Source organism: Echinops telfairi, unplaced genomic scaffold (genome assembly GCF_000313985.2).
Source record: "Echinops telfairi isolate 266 unplaced genomic scaffold, ASM31398v2 ScPeMD7_7400;HRSCAF=8409, whole genome shotgun sequence".
Classification (NCBI taxonomy): Eukaryota; Metazoa; Chordata; class Mammalia; order Afrosoricida; family Tenrecidae; genus Echinops; species Echinops telfairi.
Window position 1 is genome coordinate 13053909 of NW_022111300.1, and position 18587 is coordinate 13072495.

At 43.0% G+C, this 18587-nt stretch overlaps 1 protein-coding gene across 3 annotated transcripts; it reads right to left on the reverse strand.

Moving 5' to 3' along the window:
• Positions 1 to 3175: 3175 nt before the first annotated feature.
• AQP4 (aquaporin 4) lies at positions 3176 to 17818 on the reverse strand. 3 transcript variants are annotated; one of them, XM_004702923.3, is made up of 5 exons: positions 17729 to 17818; positions 14246 to 14660; positions 12728 to 12892; positions 12405 to 12485; positions 3176 to 7870 (listed from the first exon to the last, which is right to left on the reverse strand). In XM_004702923.3, the coding sequence occupies exons 1-5, from the start codon at positions 17758 to 17760 to the stop codon at positions 7592 to 7594; spliced, it is 972 nt and encodes a 323-aa protein (XP_004702980.1). In that variant the 5' UTR covers positions 17761 to 17818; the 3' UTR covers positions 3176 to 7591. The 3 variants fall into 3 exon arrangements, with proteins under 3 accessions (XP_004702980.1, XP_045152001.1, XP_045152000.1); XM_045296066.1 differs by having other exon boundaries at positions 17735 to 17749; XM_045296065.1 differs by lacking the exon at positions 17729 to 17818 and adding an exon at positions 16698 to 17004.
• Positions 17819 to 18587: the final 769 nt, after the last annotated feature.

Sequence of the window (18587 nt, forward strand, 5' to 3'; positions counted from 1 at the left end):
TTAAAACCTTGAGCTATTTAATTGTATAGTCTGGTGTAGGTAAAGGAGTAGTATAATAGTTGATGACTGCCAAGCCTTCCTACAGTGCCTCAAATGAAGTAAGAGCCAGACGTATATTGATTAATAAGCGTGTAAGAATTAAAATATGTATTATTAGACTTAATGAAAGGGAGGCAAACTCAAATTAGGTCAATTTAAGGACCAGCTAGGGAACTTGGAGCTAAGAATGGAAGGTAGATTGCCTAAGAAGTTTCTGCCATATCCCGGCTGACTAAAGAAATGTTTTTCTTAGTCATTCAAAGTTCTTCTACAAAATGCCTTGTAAGTTACCTTATTTATCTTTGGCATTTGCACGTGTATGTTTAACTCTTCCTTCTGAGGTCGTCAAATGATAATCAGAGGTGAAGTCGGGAACAGTGGAGAGGTTCAAACATACTAATCTCTATTGGATAGGAAACATCAAAGGCTTGGAAACAGCAGATTATCAAATTTGGAACTATTGAAACCCTGAAGCACCACATGGAGTAGGGGGCAGGGTTGTAGAAATTTGAAATGTATGGACTATGTAGACAGACTGCTGGGGTTCAAATCCCAGTCTTAACACTTAGTAACTGCTTGCCTTTGAACAAGTTCCTTACTCTCTTTAGACCTCAGTTTCTTCACCCATGAAATGGGCGTTATAGCTGTATTTACCTTATAAGGTTGTTAAGAGGAATAAGTACATATGTACTGTAAAACATATAGCTGGCACAAAGGAATTCCTCCCAAAACAAACAGACAACCAACCAAATCCTTGCCTTCAAGTCAATTCCCACTCATAGAGCCAGTATGGGGCAGAGAAGAAATGCGCTGTAGGGTTTCCTTTGCTGTAATCTTTATGGAAGGTGACTGCAACATCTTTCTCTCAAGGAGCAGTGGGTAGGTTTGAATAACCAACCTTTTGGTTAGTAGATGAACACTTAATCACTGTGCTACCATGACGCCTTTGATCCTCAATGATTATAAATCATAATTATTATTGAAATGTGGAAGACCTTATCAGTAACTTTGCAATACCTTGTCAACTTTCTTTTCTGAACCTAGTGAAAAATATCAAAAGTAATTTTCTTAATAATATTTTCTTAAAGAAGCATCTACCAACATTTTCTAAAGCATGTCTAAAAGTACATCTATTTCAGTAGTAAACACCATTCATTCTTTTATTTGAGAACTTTTCTAATATTTAATATCTTTAGTGCTTAATTTTTTGCCTTCTTTGATGTACATGAGAATTCCCCCTAATATGGATAGAAGATATTTCTCTTTGTATAAAGGAAACATGGCTGAGGGGAATTTAAACTGAATAGGTGAATGGAAGAAATTTCTGATATAGTCTATAACATTGGGATTGAGACTAATTGAGATCTGGGCTCTTATTTTTGCTTTACTACCGCTTTACTCCTAGGTTTAATTTTGGATAATTTCTTAATTTCCTTAATACTTGGTTTCCTTCTTGGAAGTGGGAATGATAGTCATGAGCCAACATTGAGCCTTGAAGAATCAAATTGAAAATTTTCTTTATACATTCTGAAGCCCAATACAAATGCTCATAGTAGGTAATTATTATAATTAATCCATTTCCTCTCTTCCATGATCACCCTTGGATAATAATGCAGTGCTCTTCTTTGAAAATATATCCTTGAAAGAGATGAAGGAAGACAGGTTATGATTTCTATCTGCTCACGAATTAACTTAACACTCCCGGATGGAATGCTTCTTTCATCTATCCATCCATCCATCCATCCATCCATCCATCCATCCATCCATTCATCCGTCTGTCTGTCTGTCCGTCCGTCCTTCCAGGAACTCATCCTGCATTTATTGAGCACCTAACATATGCTACTGCTGTACTGTGCAAAACGATTATACACATCTATGTTGCTGTTTTGTTTATGATCAGCCATCAGTAGAAGAACTCAGCACAGTCTTTTAGAATCACCTGTATCTTTGAACCTGAGAAATAAAAACATGGGAAAAGAAATAGTAAGTTAATTCAGGTGACATGTTGTTTTGGACATCTTTCAGGCAGAATAATTATCTAAAAACAGGCTGACATTTGTATTTCTAGCTTCTCATGCTTGTTAAAATACTTCTCTTGCTGAAATACTCATTGAGTTAAATTTCATCTAACATCTGGCCATTGTATAAATATAGCAATGAAAACATGTCTGGTTGCCTACACATTAGGTATAAATTTTAGAAATCCAATTAGTGTTTCATTCTTTCTGTGCATTTTCCTTTTATTTTTCTTTAATGTTTGAGCTAAAATTGGAGCTCCTGACTGGAATGATGAGAATTCAAATATTTAGCACATATCGATACAGCAGAAAACAAGTAGATGGAGGAATAGTGCTTGGTGGCATTTCTTAATGATCGTAAGATATTCATTAATTCCTTTCTTCATTCATGCAACAAGCATTTATTGAGTGAAATGTCAGGCGAGTGCTCAATGCTCCAGAGGAAGATACAGAATAAATAAGACACAGCCTTCGCCCTTAAGGAGTTTAGAATTTAGTAGGAGAGACAGGCACCTACACAAATGATTTCACTACAGTATGATAAATGCTGCAAGAAAGTACACAACCGTCTGGCTCCTAAGGCATCACTCTCCCCTCATCTGATGGGTTTCATTCTACATAAATGATTGTCCTCAATTCTCCACTGAAGGTCTATAACCTCTCAAAATTAAGGGAGCTCCTCCAACCAGGAACCCCAGGGAATAGACCAGTGCTCATTGAGCCTACATTATCTGTCTGGAGAGGCAGAATTCACCAAATGCCCCGAGGATGACTCATCTATTTAGCCACAGCAATTTCAGTGGCGTGGCAGTTGTTTGATTCTTCACTTTTAGACTCACTATAATGAGAGTTCATATTCAACGGCTTATTTTGCACGAATGTGGACATTTTGAACAAAGCCCATGGAAACACGATGCTCATTTGCGTACGTCCAGGACAACCACCCTGCGTCTGCAGGCCTTCCAAAAACACGTGTGACTCCGTGGGCTATACACTCATTTCATCTGGTGTTGATGATCATCAAATATCTAACTCCTCCTGGTCATTCGAAAGGCCCACCCTAACATTTGGCTTGCAAGAACAATAAATGAAGTGTGAACACCACACAGAAAGCTTACTACTTTGCACAATATTTCAAGGTTTATTTGCACAAGCTTAGTAGTATGAGATACAACATTATTCATAGAAATCAACCACAAAGCTAACAATTTAACAGATTATTCAAAATATTAGACATTACAGTTTAAATCTCTTTAACATTAGCTCTATGTTGGAATAACATTTCAGTTAATAAATAATTGTGAATATAGCCATATGTTCAGTTTATTCTCTCCCATTTATCATGAATGACAATTTTATTGTGATTTAGATCTTAAAGATGATCAACAATTATTTATACATTTTCATAAATTACATGTTCATTTAATTAATCCTGAAGATAATCAAGAAATGCACTCCTATGGGGCATATGAATCAGGTGTATTTTTAGTGCTTTGCTCTTAAAAGGAGTAACACACAACTCCTTTCAAGTTTCTTGTTCATTGCATACATTCTATAACATTTATTTGATCCATATTTTCATAAGCTATATTCATTTATGAAAGTGAGCTGCCATATATTTTGATTCCTGAATTAAAGAGTCCCAAATCAAATGTCTTCCATTTATTTCAGAAAATTGTGGTTTAAAAAAACTAATACTGTCTGGGGGCCATCCATAAAGTATACAAAGGCAAACACAAAATTTGCAGTAAAGAGAATGGATTTTGTTACATTATATTTTCTGGATAGTAACTTCATCCTACGGGGAAAAAAATCACCTCAACACATTAAAAAAGGTATAATTACTTGTCGGTATACAATGTTCTAGATTTGCATATCCTATAGTGCTTATGATGAAAATTTATATTGACTTTTTACTTGTTTGCTAAGAGTGGGTATTCACCTCACACTATTATCTTCAGTGTCACAAAGGCAATTTCTCTGTCAGATGTTCACAACATGCGGCCAGTGACAGCAATGGGCTGTGCCAGCATTTATTTTAGCACTTGACTTTGCTGCTGTATTTCCGAGTTTTCCAGTCATTACCGAGTTGAAATCAATAAGTGTTTTGCCTGGCTTCACGGCCTGAGAAGAACATTCTGTGCTATTTGGAAACTGACCTCTAATAAATCAGATCATTCAATTTCATCATACACATTATTCATACATTTCTAATCTCTTTGTGAAATCTTCGAAACCCAGCAGCCGTTGTTTAGGCCCTAGGAGATATGGTAGTGAAAGGAGCCAACAATACACAGTAGAGGACTTTATCAAAAGCATCAAATGACAGAAACAATAGAGGAATCTCATATTTTAGTTGACTGTTGGGCTGCAAAGAATGACTTAATACCTGTATACAGAGTTAGCACTCCCCGAAGAAAATAGCATCTTCAATAATTAAATCATATGTTCAATTTCTGGGGTCCAATGCCCCCCAAAAGCTCAGTCTCTACTCAGTTAACCATCAATCTACATTTTCAGTGTAAGGACCTTGTTTTTGAACCTTCTCATTTGTAGGGCTCCTTGCTATAGTACCAGGGGTCCTGATGGTGTCGTGGGCTACTTCTCGGGCTGCTAGCGGTAAGATCAGTAGTTCAAACCAATGAGCAGCTCAGAGTGAGGAAGATGAGACGGTCTGCCTGCATAGAGATTTACAGCGTTGGCAATCCTAGGGAGCAGTTTGACTCTGTCCAGCAGGGTGACGGTGAGTCAGAATGGACTCGATAGCAGTGGGTGTTGGTGTTGTTGTTGTTGTTGTTGTTGGACTCTCATCCTTAGGAAAGAGATGGCTGGCATGGCTCTAGTGCCTGGGTGTAGCTCCTTTATGCTCTCCCAGTTTTTCCTCTCTGATCTCTTTTCTGTGTGTCTCTCAGCGGCACTCTCTTGGGAGCAGTGCTGTGCACTTCATTAATAAGAAGGGATTAAAGGAAAAAAGCCCTAGTCTCCTAATACACTTGGATAATTTGTACCATCTTCAAGGCAATAGACCCCTGCTGCATAGATGTCATTACAAAGGTACAATTTCATTACTTTTTACTGGCAGAGCCTTGAGTGAAATACAAAATATGTTGTCTCATATGCAAGGGGGAAACACACAGACGCATAAGGAACACCAACGCTGTCATTCACTCTGTGTATCTAAAAATAGTAGAATGCAAAACGATAGCTTATCATTTTCACATTACTGCTGCCTTCCCTTCATTGTCCTTGTGATCATGCTTTTACTAAATATTGAGCATAACACAGATGAGGAGGAAATCATAGATATTCTTTAAATCCAAAATGCAGTTTTTCTATTTTTATTAAGACCTATTAAGTGCCAGGCATTCGACTCATTGCTGGGAAACAAAGGGCACAAACACCGTCCATCCCCTTTACCCCATTGGTTGAAAGCTCTCGTGGGAAGCGAGCCCCAACGAGTAAGAAGCAACCCCATGACAGAATAAAAATGACAATACGCCCTCATCTTGGAAGCTCATTTAGAAAACGTTTTTAACCTTGTTAACCTGACTTACTTTTGAGTAGACATGTTTGTCAATGAGTGATCGCATTACTTTTTGGGCCAAATCCGTCCAGGTTGTAAGCAAACATTTGAACTTATGGATGTTTCCTATGCTTGGGAGGGATTTCACCCTTGTTTCTGTAGGTGCCACCCCACAAGCAAGTAAGCATGTCTCCCGGGTACACAGTGTGGTGTGGCCGTACGCTGGAGAATGGGGCCCAGCACTTAGGCACCTGCCACCAGAAAGGCCAGTGGCACCCCCGGCCATGACATAGTTGTGATAATTCTGGGAAGCTGCCTCATCGCTCTTCCCTAGCACCAGAGAGAACCAGGTTCTAATAGTGGTCCATGATGTCAACGCCACAGACACACAACTGCCATTAACGCTAAAAAGTGGCACACAGTTGGAGCTCTTCTTGGGAGAAGAAAGCCCTTGATGATCAGCTATTTACAAGCCACTCCTCGCAGTGATAGGGTTGATTTTTGCTTTACTACAAACTAGCTTTTGTGCAGCAAAATTGACATTCACAGCTCTTTGTCTAAGATAAAGGCTAGACAATTTAGATGATAAAAACTGGGGTTCCCAGAGAACATTCTACTGACATAAGGCAAAGCAGCCCAGGAAAACAAACGCTTTTGTACAAATAACCGAGTCGGCAATACAGTGCTATGAAAAATGTGTTGGCTTATGTACAATATCTCTATGAAGAAGAAACTACTTCAGCCAGTCAGCTTTGAATACAGAGGGTCCTGGTGTTCTAACCCCTGCGTTCTGCCACCCCATTGTTCCTTGTGTCTCACGCAAGCTAATTCATTCAGCTATCATTACACAGGCAGTGAAGAGTGTCGTCAATGCCATGGACAGAGAGAGCAGCAGAGAGTGGCACTGGGCAGGACCAGCTAACAGCTTCTAGAGTGAGCAGAGCTTACGAATCAACAAAACAGACAAGACTTAACTAGTTATGTTCTTGTTATCAACAATATATATCACTAGTGTTTACATCCATATAACCAAATTATGAACAGACATAACACCCAATTATGCCAATACATTTTTAAAAAAGCAAGGTGATTGATTACATGGTTAAAAGCTTAGACTGTTAACCACGTGTGGTGCATTTAAGTATGTGCACTGAAAACAGAGAAACCATGTGTTAGCAGAATACAGATTTCCTTTTTCACTGTGCTTTGTACAATCACAGCTTTCCCCCGGGCCCCATAATATTTTATGAGTCTACTTGCGGTAAATGCCAGTGGAGACTCTTGTGATCTGGATGTGTTATTAGATGGAACTAATAAATACATATTGTTTCTGAGAATTATTTTAAACTTTCTGGATGTTAGGCCCACATGACAGAGGGCACTAAGAGGAGGAAGGAATACTGTGAAGTGGAGATGGGTTTGAGAGCCAGGTATTAACAAGAAAATGATCCATTAGCAAGGACCCTTGTTAATATTCTCTTGCCGAGGTAGTTTATGACTAGTGACTGCCCGTGACAGCGCATGATTCATTTCTCGTTCATGAGAATAACTCTGTGACACACTGCCCATTGCTGCAGAGACACATGCTGTGATGGAATAAATATCCAAATGAATTGACAATGCCAATTTCATGATAGAAGAGCAATACGCTGATAGGTGTGTCTATAAGCTCTGTCAAGCAAGACTTAATCAAATCTCAATAGGCATTGCAACTGGTGATTAATGAAAGACATTTAGATGAATTGCTACATATAGTTGCCTTGGGGTTACTTAAATATATATTAGAAATGGTAGTCGCAGTAAGTAGTGTTTTTCCCCCCCCTTTCCTCCTTGGTAAATAGTGAAATAGTAACCTTTAGACTGAGGAATACGGTAGGAAATAATACGTTGCTTCGTTTCTTTGTAAAACCCTGCACGTGTCTAATTATAGCAAATCTGTTTCTTTAATGGGTGGAAGGAAATCTGAGGCCAGGTCTACGGGTTCCCGTCTGCTCTCAGCGCTGTCTTCTAGTCATACGGAAGATAACACCTCACCCGATGGATCTTTCCCCTTCTTCTCCTCGCCTCGCTCGATGTCCATCACGTGCACCACTCCAGGCTTTAGAATCAAGTCCTCGGTCTCCACCTGACTGCGGTTGTCCTCCACCTCCATGTAGCTCCCTTTGCTTTGCTGGGCAGCTTTGCTGAAGACTTCCTTGAAACGACGTTTGAGTTCAACATCTGGACAGAAGACGTACTCGTAAAGGCCAGCAGCAAGGACAGCTCCTATTATTGGTCCAACCCAATAGATCTGAAGGAAAGATGAATGAGTATAGCGTGCAACGGACCAGAGAACCAGAAGCCATAGAGTCGATACCCACCCAAGGCGACTCCCTGCATGTCAGAGCAGAGCGACGGTCTATGGGAGTTTCCAGGACTGATTTTTCGGTTGTAGATCTCCAGATGTTTCTTACCTGAATCCTCTGGGTGAACTCAAATCTCCAGCCTTTTGGTTAGCACCTAAACAGGCTAACTATTTGCACCACTTAGGTACTTGCTGGAATGCAAGTGCAAACCAGCTATCCCATGGGAAAACTCACCACTGCAGACACTAGCTGGGGTGGGTTAAGAGAGCCATGGTGTCATATTAAATTAAAAAAAAAAAAAGAGGGGCATTGAGAAGAAAATATTCCAAATCCATGTCAGATATCCATATATTTAAAAGCTAAACAGGAGAGGACCGTTTTCCTCATATATTATTGCTCTCTCATTAATTTATTTCTTTACATTTTCTGATAGTCATCAGCGTAAACGACAGCTCCTCTTTTTTTGTTGCTACAAGTCAAGCAGACACAACACACTCCCTAACTACAATGGGAACAAAATGCTTTCTTGAGAGTCCTTTTCTTATTTTCTTTATCTTGCTAGCTGACAGGAGTCCCCTGCACAATCATGATGACAAGGGAGATTTTAGTATTGGGGGTTGTGGTTTTTCGGTACCGCATGAGACATGGGACCACAGCTCCAACACATAGTCACTTAACTTTCTCAGCCTTAACTTCCCCATCCGCAAAGTGGAGATTGTAATAATACACACCTAATGGAATGTAAAAGATTTAATGAAAGAAGACTGGTAGTCCTTAACCGTTCCCAGCTCCTAGCCACCACTCAATTGCACGCTTCAGGGAAGCTGCCGGTGACCACAGCTGGCTACAGGGAAAGCCATTTAGTCCCCTTACATTACCTACCTTGCTGCCCTAAAATTTGGGGAATTGAGTAGAAAATTCCCTGGTTTGCTCATGACCCCATATGTTCTTACAATGGCAGCACGGTGAAAAACAAAAACTCATGCTAAGCTTATGGACAATGCTTTATTTGAGGATGAGCAACTCCATAGAACTTGTCATTCAATAAAGAGAAGTTGGTGCCATACCGTCATGGTGTCACGAAAAACCTACGTTTTGCGTTGGGGCGAATGCAGCATTGAGGTTAGAGCAATGGCACACCGTCGGTCATCACCAGGCCCACTGGAGCAGCAGAAAGCCTCTTCATTGAGCACTCTTATGTCTCCTTTATTTCTAACAATACCTTCTACCGTAGGGATTGTTACTCTCACGTCTGTTTTATGGATAAGACACTGCAGCTCAGAGGGAGGAAGAGAGTTGCTCATAATCGGCTGGTTAGCTAGCGGCCTACACCGGGCTGTCAGGTGTGTCTGATTTCCTTTGGAACTCCTCTGTGAACCACACTGCTGTTCCCACGACACTTCTTTGAAAAACAAGGACAACGCCTTCTTTCTTAAACGCACCCACTGGAAACCAATCTCACTGGGAATCCTGTAAGCTGAAGCAGCACCCGCACCCTTAAGAGGGAACCTGGTAGGGCGGCTGTAAGAACTCGTTCCTTATTGTGCACATGAAAGGCACCGCCTGGGAGGTTATCTCCTCCCTGCCCTTTCCAAGGAGCCGCGAGAGCCCTCCTTAACAGGTCTGTACTCTTTCCTTGCTTCAGTAAGATCTTCCTGGATATGGATTCTAACACCTGCTATGAATCCCACAAGGGAAATTCCACCACAAAAAATCCCATAGCAATCGGGTCGGTTCCAGCTCATGGTATCGCGTGTGATTGGGATTAGGAATGCTCCTGCCCTGTGGTTGTCTGGACTGTGGTTTTCTCTAAAGCAGAGTGTCAGGCCTTTCTTTCCATGGTGCTGCTGGGGGAGATCAAACTACCCGAGCACACATGGGACCACCCCGGGACCACCCAGAAACAGTCATAATCCAAACTCTCACGGCAACCCCCGCCCTATGCTGGGGAGTAGACGGTTCCATGGGTTTCCTTGGCTGTCATTTGAACGGAAGAACATTGCCAGGCCTTCTGTGGTATCGCGGAATGGGCTTGAACTACTACCTCTAGATTAGCCATTGAATACAAATCATTTGTGTCACCCAGGATCTTTAAGGACCAATGAAAACAAAACCCACACCACTGCGCTGAGTTGACTCTGAATCCTAATGGCGCTGTATGGGGTTTCTGCGCCTATGCTCCATCTTTTCTGGGACTGCTTTCTTCCACTGCTCGGTGACTGGGCTTGAGGAGCCCTCGTGGGGCAGTGAGTGAGAGTTGGGCTGCTAACCGCTAGGTCCTCGGTTTGAAACCACCAGCCACTCCTTGGAAGAAAGACAGGACTTGCTACTCCTGTAAAGAATTATAGTCGCAGACACTCCCAGGGCAGAGCCACCCTCTCTGATGGGGTCACTATGAGTCAGCATTGATGAGCAAATCCCTGCATGGTGGTTATAAGGTAGAGTGGCTTTGACTACAATTGTTTCTTCTTCTTTTTTATAATAACTACCTTGCAGCCTCCTAAACACGTATGAAGGAGACATCTAGCTGCATGTTCTCAAAAATACACAAAGCTCAGTTTCAAGTTACTATGTCCAAATCAAAATCATAACGTACTTTAAAATTTTAAATTGGCAAAGGTAAACTATTTCTGCTGAAAAATCTAGAACCTGTAGAAAAGTACAAAGAAGAAAAGGAAATATCCATTTATGGTATAAACATTAATTTCGTTATTGTGATGTTATCTATGGGCTTTAAATTATTTCTAAAATTTTGCAATTATTCTCACAGAACAAATATTCGTTTTCAGTAGAAGTTAGCTTTCTACAGAATAATGTGAAGGGAAATTTGCTCTCGATCCATACGCTAAGGCAGCAGTTCTCAATCTGTGGGTCACGACCCTTTGGGGATCAAACGACCTTTTCACAGCGGTTGCCCGATTCATAGCAATAGCAAAATTACAGTTATGAAGTAGCAACAAAAATAATGTGATGGTTGGGAGGGTCACCACCACATGAACTATATGAAAGGGTCATGGCCTTCAGAAGGTTGAGAGCCACTGGTGTAATCAATAGTAGGATATTGTCCATGCAGGAATTGCTGAGTCGGTGAGTGGTTTGCTGTGTATATTTTTAGCATCAATGAGAAATATAGCTTGGATTTAGTAAGTTGAATTAAATGTTGAGTTTCCACTTAAGATCTATATGTGTATATATACATAGATACAAATTGGTATAGACTTCCTGCTCATTTTTTCGGAGGAAGCATTAAAACTCATCGCTATGTTGACAGTGACAAATATTTTGAGGCGTAAGTGGAAATATTCGTGGCAGGCTCACCAGTCTCATGGACGGCGATGTTGACTGAGTTTTAACACGGCGATAATCCAAAAGTGACTTCTGAGCACTGCCTGCCATGCTGCCACTTAATGATAGATTTTACACTTAAAGCATTGGATCTCTTAGAAGTGATGCATATCGCCGTGGTACGATTTCTGCCCCTCTGCTGTGGACTCCATGGTGACGCGCTGTGCCTAGGCCCATCACCCCCATATGCATGAGACTGAATCACAGAATATACCATTCTGCTATATTGATGAGTTAAAAATAAAAGTCATAAGATAACATTCATACCATATAAATGACCATAAAAGCCTCATTTAAAACTGACTTCCATAAGTCTCATATTTTTGCTGCTTAATGTACATTAGTGTGCATGGCCTTCCAAACTGCCACACCCATTGCTCATCTAAGGGACTATAAATTCCTTTGTTGTAAGAAACAATTGAAATCAAATTGATTGCGATATTTAAAAAATGGAGATTACTGTCTAGAAGCCTTGCCACCATATGATTAAATAGGTTAAGCATGAGATTGAAAAGTGTGCTTATTCTGAAAGCCATTTATTTTTCCAACTGAGGTTACGGTGATAATAGCAAAAAGATTTGAACCATTTGTTCTCAACCATCTGCAGTTCAACTGTTTCCAAACCACATTTTATTAATTGAGTTCATGCTTTGTAAACAATAACAACAACAACAACAACAACAAAACAAGGTAAACATTTGCTATGGGCAGTGCTTTTATGCATTTCTTTTTTTTTTTTTTGTCAGTATGTTTTCTGTTATTGCTGGGAAGGCTTTTCTTTCAATTATTTAAACACCATATTCACTACATCATCCTGATTTTAACTTGTCCCACATGGCCTCCTCCAAGTTCAATATATTCTGCTGCAGTCTGTCAGATAGAGTGCCCAGAGCAGTGCTTAAGAAAAAAACGAGGCTGTTACTAAAGGCCTAGAACAGAAATAAGAAGAGATGTTTGGCAGCAGATCTGAGCTAGTCTTTCTCTAGTCTTTATGAAATATGGAATAAAGTGAGGGAGAAAGTTGGGAGGCTGTCAGCGAAACTAGTAAGTGAGAAAAAAAAAAAAAAGAAGAAAGCCCCATAGTTAACTTGTCTTCAATTTTAAGAAGATAGGAACTATCAACCCAATAGTTACCCAATGGTTTTCCCAATTTCCCATGATAACTGCAGGCCCAAAGGATCGTGCGGGGTTCATGCTGGCACCAGTATAATTAATCTGTGGGAAAAAGAAAATAAAACAATATCAGACATCACTAAGCGATTTACTATGGTTTGCCAAGTCATCGAGCTATCTGCAGACCTATTACCATTGTCCTCACTTCAACAGTCACTTAAAGTGGACAGACATGGTTGGATATGAAAGAGACTCCTTGTTAGTAAAACACAACTTCTTCAGACCGGCTTTAGGGGGAGGATAGGTGAGATGAATCAATTATTTAAATAGACTTGGAAACTTACTGCAAACAAATGTCCAATTGCAACAGAAAATCCAATTGCTAATGCGATTGAACCGGTGACATCCGTCCTCTTGGCGTCACAGCTGGCAAAAATTGTGAACACCAACTGAAATGTGATTATCAATTCTACCAGGAGACCGTGGCCAGCGGTGAGACTGCCATGCACCTAGAAAGAGAAAGACTCCCCACCTGAATCAAAGCAAAGGCTCATTTTTAAATGTCAACAGATAATTCGTTGTGAAAGGCATATTTTATTTTTATTCCAATAAAAACAGTGGTAAATTGAAGCCTCTTACAGAACCCCCAATTGAGACCCCCCCAAAAAAGGAATGAACTTCCCTTTCTTTTGGCTCATCACAGCTAATGACCCTGACAGTGACCAAGTGTGTTTGGGCTCAATGCCTCTTTCTACATACAAAGAAAAATGTGTCACTGTTGCATTTAACTTATAAAAGAGTTTCTTGAGAGTCTAGTAATTTTATAAGGCAGTGATTAAATCCATTAATTAGGTTTAAATTAATTAATATATATTTCAATTAAAATTTAAACAGTGTGTGATTTTTAATCAGCCCTGGCACGGAACTAATGAATAATATTTCTAATCAGCTAAGAACCAAACTAGGGTCAAACATCAATTAATACTTTTGACTTGTGACGCTTTACATGAATCATTTTAAATCATATGGACAAGACAAGTTGTTTACTTTTCTGAAAGTGAACTGACAAATACCGAAAGTAAAAATGCCTTCCAGCTACCTCTCTGGTTCGTATGCTTCCTGGGGTGGGAGACAGAGAGGACAAACCAGTGTAAGCTCTGTGCTACTAGATTTGTGGAGTTGGCCTCAAGTCTTCGTGACCTTTTGTAGATTGGATTGAAACCAGGCCCGATTCTTTAGCATCTTTCGTGGTGAAAACTCCTGAGAGTCCAACAGACAGAAAAGGGCCAAGGAAATGGAGAGAAATTCCTCTGAGTGAGATGCCATGGAACAGCCAGCCACCACAACAAAGGATGACTCAGACACACCCACCGTCAAAGAAATGGCTCCCAGACTTCCAACCAGCCAACCAACCAACCAACCAACTCACTGCACGGAGTTATTTTGACTCCTAGAAACCCCAGAGGTCAGAGAGGAGCACTGCCTTTGTGGGTTTCCACACGTTGAATCTTTACTGGAGTAGAAAGCCTCATCTTCCTCCTGAGGAGCAGCTGGTGGTTTTGAACTGCAGACCTTGCAGTTGCCAACCCAACACATAACCCAACTACATGCTAGTAGGGCTCCCTCCTCATATTCAAATCATCCCCTAGCAAACAAGGGCGTATGGCTCCATGCATGATTCCTCGAATCCGTTTTCATCTCTTTCAAGAATCATGTGCCTGTCTCCCAGGGAATAGCAAATTCCGTGGGAATAAGTTAACGAATTTAGGAAGGGCTCCCAGGGCCCCAGGGCCATTTGGGAAAGGGTCTGCAAGAAACTTGGAGTTCTAGTTTGAAAAGAACTAGAAATAAATAGATGTTACCGTGGTCACTCCCAAGCCTCCCACCACGCTGGGGGGTGTGACGAGGTAAAGAATCCCGGCTCCAGTGATGGCCCCCAGGCACTGGGCTGCGATGTAGAAGACGGACTTGGCGATGCTGATCTTCCTGGTGCACACCATGGCCACAGTCACAGCGGGGTTGATGTGGCCCCCGGAGATGTGGCCGAAGCACTGCACCATGGTTGCAATGCTGAGTCCGAAGCAAAGGGAGATCAGGACCATGTCTGCAGGTAAGGGGGTTTCAGTGCCACCCCAGTTGATGGTGGATCCCAGGCTGAGGAGAACAAAAATGAGCATGGCCAGAAATTCTGCGGTGACGGCTTTCCAGAAAGCTTGGGTCCAGACCCCTTTAAAGGCCACCATGATGTCTTCTCGTCTACACAGAGGGCCGCACTTTCTGAAAAGAAGCACAAATGGGCATTAGAAGCTACCAAACGTGCCTGTTGATCTGGAGAGGTTTCCGGCTGAAAGGAGGGCAGGCCAGGCCTGCATCTTACCTGAGGCTGAGGAGGACCAGCCTTCCTTAGCTGCATTATTTGCATAGCCAGCAAGAAGACTTGTGGACAATCTCACTAGCCCAGGGGCTGTTACTCTAGTCTTCTTTGCGTTCATGTTCAAACATCATCCAGTTCCACTAGAAATTAACTGAATGGCCCTACCCTACCCCTAATCCACTGCCATCAAAGAGACCCTATAGGACAGAGCAGGGCTGGGTCCTTTAGGTTTTTTAATGGGAGTAGGCAGTCTTGTCTTTAATCCTGGAAAGGAAAAGTGTCTAAGTCAAGTCCCTTGAAAACAGTAAAAACAAGATATATTGACCTTGTAGTTATTTCCCTCAGAGCAAGTTTTCACATTTTCAATGTATTTTCATGTATGGTTTAGATTGTGAACATCAGAGCAATTAAAAAAAATTCCCCTCTGATTTTCTTATTGCTTCAAATGGCATTCTGAAAATGGCTTTGTGGAGCACGTGCCTCTTCCACTCCCCTCCCCGCCCCAGGACTGGGATGAACAGGAGGCGTGCTGCGAAGTCTTTTGTGGGGGCAGGTGCAGGAGGGGTCGGGAGTTTGGGGATGGTGGTGGCAGCGGCGGGTACAGGAGGGACCTGAGCCGGGTCACTCTGAGCCCTTCCTCTGTGCCAGCCAGAGGATCCTGCAGTTGGAGCTGCGCCCGGGGGACCGGGCGCGCCGCCCAGACCTGGGCTGTAAGCTCAGGGACGTGTCACCCTCAGGCCCCAGGGGGGCCTGGAGCGCCATTCCCTGGCCGCACGGAGCTCCAGGACCGCGGCCAGGTGAACAAACAGTGGAGACCTAAGGGACACAGGCACTCAGCCACCTCCTTCGCTGCTGGCTCCGCCCGCGGCGAGTCCAGTCGAGCATCCTGGCCACCTGGCCTGGGACAAGGGTCCTGGGAGGGGCTAGGTTTGGGAGCGGTCGAGGAGGAAGACGGCCTCTTCTTGCTCGGCCCATTCTCAACCCTTGAGGTTGTTGATGGTTGTGGTTCGGTGCCAGCGAGGGGGTTTCTGACTCCGAGCAACCCGACGCACAAGGAAACCCTGCCCGCTCCTGCTCCTTTGAGGCCGGCTATGAAGCCCCTGTCTCCATCTGTCTGGTCCAGCCTTCCCGTTTCCCGCCGGGGGCCGCTCCCCCACCCACCCCCACCGCCCCCGACTTGGAGAAGGGGAGAAGCCTTCAGGAAAAGGGGTGTGGTCAGTCCCAAGCCGCCTGCTCCTGGGAAAGCAGGTTTTGGGGTTCTGCCAACTGCATCCTGGCAAGGAATGGCTAGGATTTCTCTTTGGGGTGAGTGGAGTGAGTGTGTTATCCCAGTCACCCCTTGACCCAAGGCCTTTGTTTTGTCCTCTGCGGGGACGGCGGTGTGAGCACAGGTGCTGTGGAGAGCATGTCGCAGAGACCGTCATCACAGAGGACCACGTAAAGAAGGCGAGAAAGCCGAGTCCCGGGAGCTGAGAATTATTGTTGCTTTCTCCAGGACATCGTACAGAGAGTAGTAGGGTCCCTCACACCATCCGCACACGCTGCCGATGAGCCCTGAGCGACTGCTACGTCAAAGCAGCGACGGACACACCCTGGCCTTTCAGGGTCTCGGCCCTGCCTTTGATTTGACATGCACTTTGCACCAGAGCTGGAAAGAAACACTGGAGCCGAATGCCGGGGGACAGGAAGAGAGGGCTGTGGAAGGGAAGCTGTGCCATCTCCCAAGGGTCCCCCACTCAAGTAAACTTTCCCGAGTACATTATGCCAAGTCCCTGCTGGGAGGACAGGACATCACACTCCCCAGAGGGATAGAAAATAAAGAAACAAAAACAGCACTTGGAATGGGGTGGGCTGGGACATTGAATGGCATCTCAAAGGGGGAGATGCTTCAAGAAGTCAGAAGTGGAAAAGGGAATGATGAGGGTTGCTCTTGAACTCACCGGCAGCCTATGGCCTGTAGCTGAGACAGCCAAGGGACAAGGTGCTATCCCAGGGGTCGGTTCTCCGTGGCCAGGTTTAGGGAGGAAAGAGGGCATAGCAGGCAGCGAGGAGAGCCTGGTGGGGCAGCAGCAAAGGTCCTGGCTCAGCCTGCACAGAAGAGCACCAGGCGAGGCGGGGCGCAGGCAAAGGCCAGCTTCCCGGGCTACACCTCCCCTCTCTCGCCCAGTTCTCTGGGTCTCTGTCCCTTCTCATTCTCTCACGCACCTGTCTACCTCTCCAGAGACCTAATTTAGGGAACTCAATTAATCTTCCTACTTCAAATTTTCATCAGCCTGAGAAAGAAAAAATAAAGCAAAAACACATAAATGCACTTCTGAAGAGTGCTTTAAACCTCTTTATAAGACCCACACCATCCACTCTCCTTCCAGGGCAAAGTGACTAGCCTGCACCCACTGAAAGCACAAGTTCTCTGGCGATGCAGACATCTGACCGTATAAGCGCCCACCCCCCGACCCCCAGTCTCTGGGAGCCCCCTTTCATTCTGGTCAACGTTCTCTTAGTTCTCACACTCCCTGGAAACAGATCAACACAATTAGTTTCACTTCTTTTGCCCACGAACAAAGGGGCCTTATTGATGTGACTGGGCTGTACTGAACCAGGCACATTACTTTGTAGCAAAACACACCGCCTGATCTATACTCCTGGATGACCGAGTCCCGGTAAGTACCTTTCCCATTGAAAATGACTACAGATAGATTTTCCTCCACAGGCTAATTTGCTCTCCGGGTTCTAGAAGATAGGAAAGATCCGTTTAAAAGCATCTCTTTTCTTCTACTATCTTCTCAATCTCTCTCTTCTGAATATGCCTAGTACCGAGATCTAAAAGAACCACCCACCCACCTGCTCTATTGTTGCCTTATACAATCTTCCCCAAAAGGCTTAAGTAGCATGTGTAAGGCAGTAAAAGACACAGTCTCATTTTCTGGCCTGGAAAAAGGCATTGCTGCCCTTCAGGCACAGAAGGACTTACCCCCACCTTCTTGCTGCCGTTCTGCCACTCATTCCTTCCCTGGGTAGAGTGCAGGGCTCTCATTGCCTGCCCCAGGCTCCCAGTGCACAGGGAGTCAGATTACCGCCACTCGTCTGATTGGGTTTTTGGAGTGTAGGGGTGGAAAGATTCTGCATCATGTGGTAATCGTGAAGTTATATTTGAACTTGATATAACTTATCCCTACCTGATCACTTCAGACCTAGGGCATTTCAGGAACAGGAGATACTTACATACTTTATGCTTTTGTTTTATTTCTTATTTTTTAGCTATTCATCTTTGAACATATGAATACAGCTAAATACTGATTCTAACTTTTCTACCATGCTAAAACAAATTGTGGAGAATTTGTCCTGTTGGGCTGCATGCTACAGTTGAAATTTGACAGTCATGGGGCAATGGATTTGTATGATCTAGCAATGAAAATGAATTATGTGAATGCAGTGCATTCAATTTTGACTGGCAAAATAGTCATTGATTCCAGATGAAAATTTTGATCCAAGAAGCAGTATTTGTAGTCCAGTACTTAGCTGTAGCTCCATTTACAGCACAGGCAGCAACAATCCGGGCCATGGAAAATAAAAGAATATTCAAAAATAGGAAATACAAGAAAGACAACTCCAGGGTGCTCATCAGACTGTTATATTAGTCATCAATGTTGAGTAAGAAGCAGTCAAAATTTATAATATGGATTCTGGGCAAAAGTAAAATTACTTGAAACTGTAGACAAGTTTAATGTCTAGAAACCTAGATGCGAGAAGAGTTACATATACATGTACATGCACATTTACATGTACGTATTTTGGGATTTTCTGCAGAGGGAATATTGGGGCCTTTGACT

Coding starts and splice junctions, on each gene's coding strand:
- AQP4 (XM_004702923.3), bottom strand. CDS start 17,760: ATGAGTGGCAGAACGGCAGCAAGAAGGTGGGG. Junction 14,661..17,728: donor ACGGCAGCAAGAAGGTGGGG/GTAAGTCCTTCT, acceptor GCTTCTTTTCAG/AAAGTGCGGCCCTCTGTGTA. Junction 7,871..12,404: donor GAAATTGGGAAAACCATTGG/GTAACTATTGGG, acceptor TCTTTCCTTCAG/ATCTATTGGGTTGGACCAAT.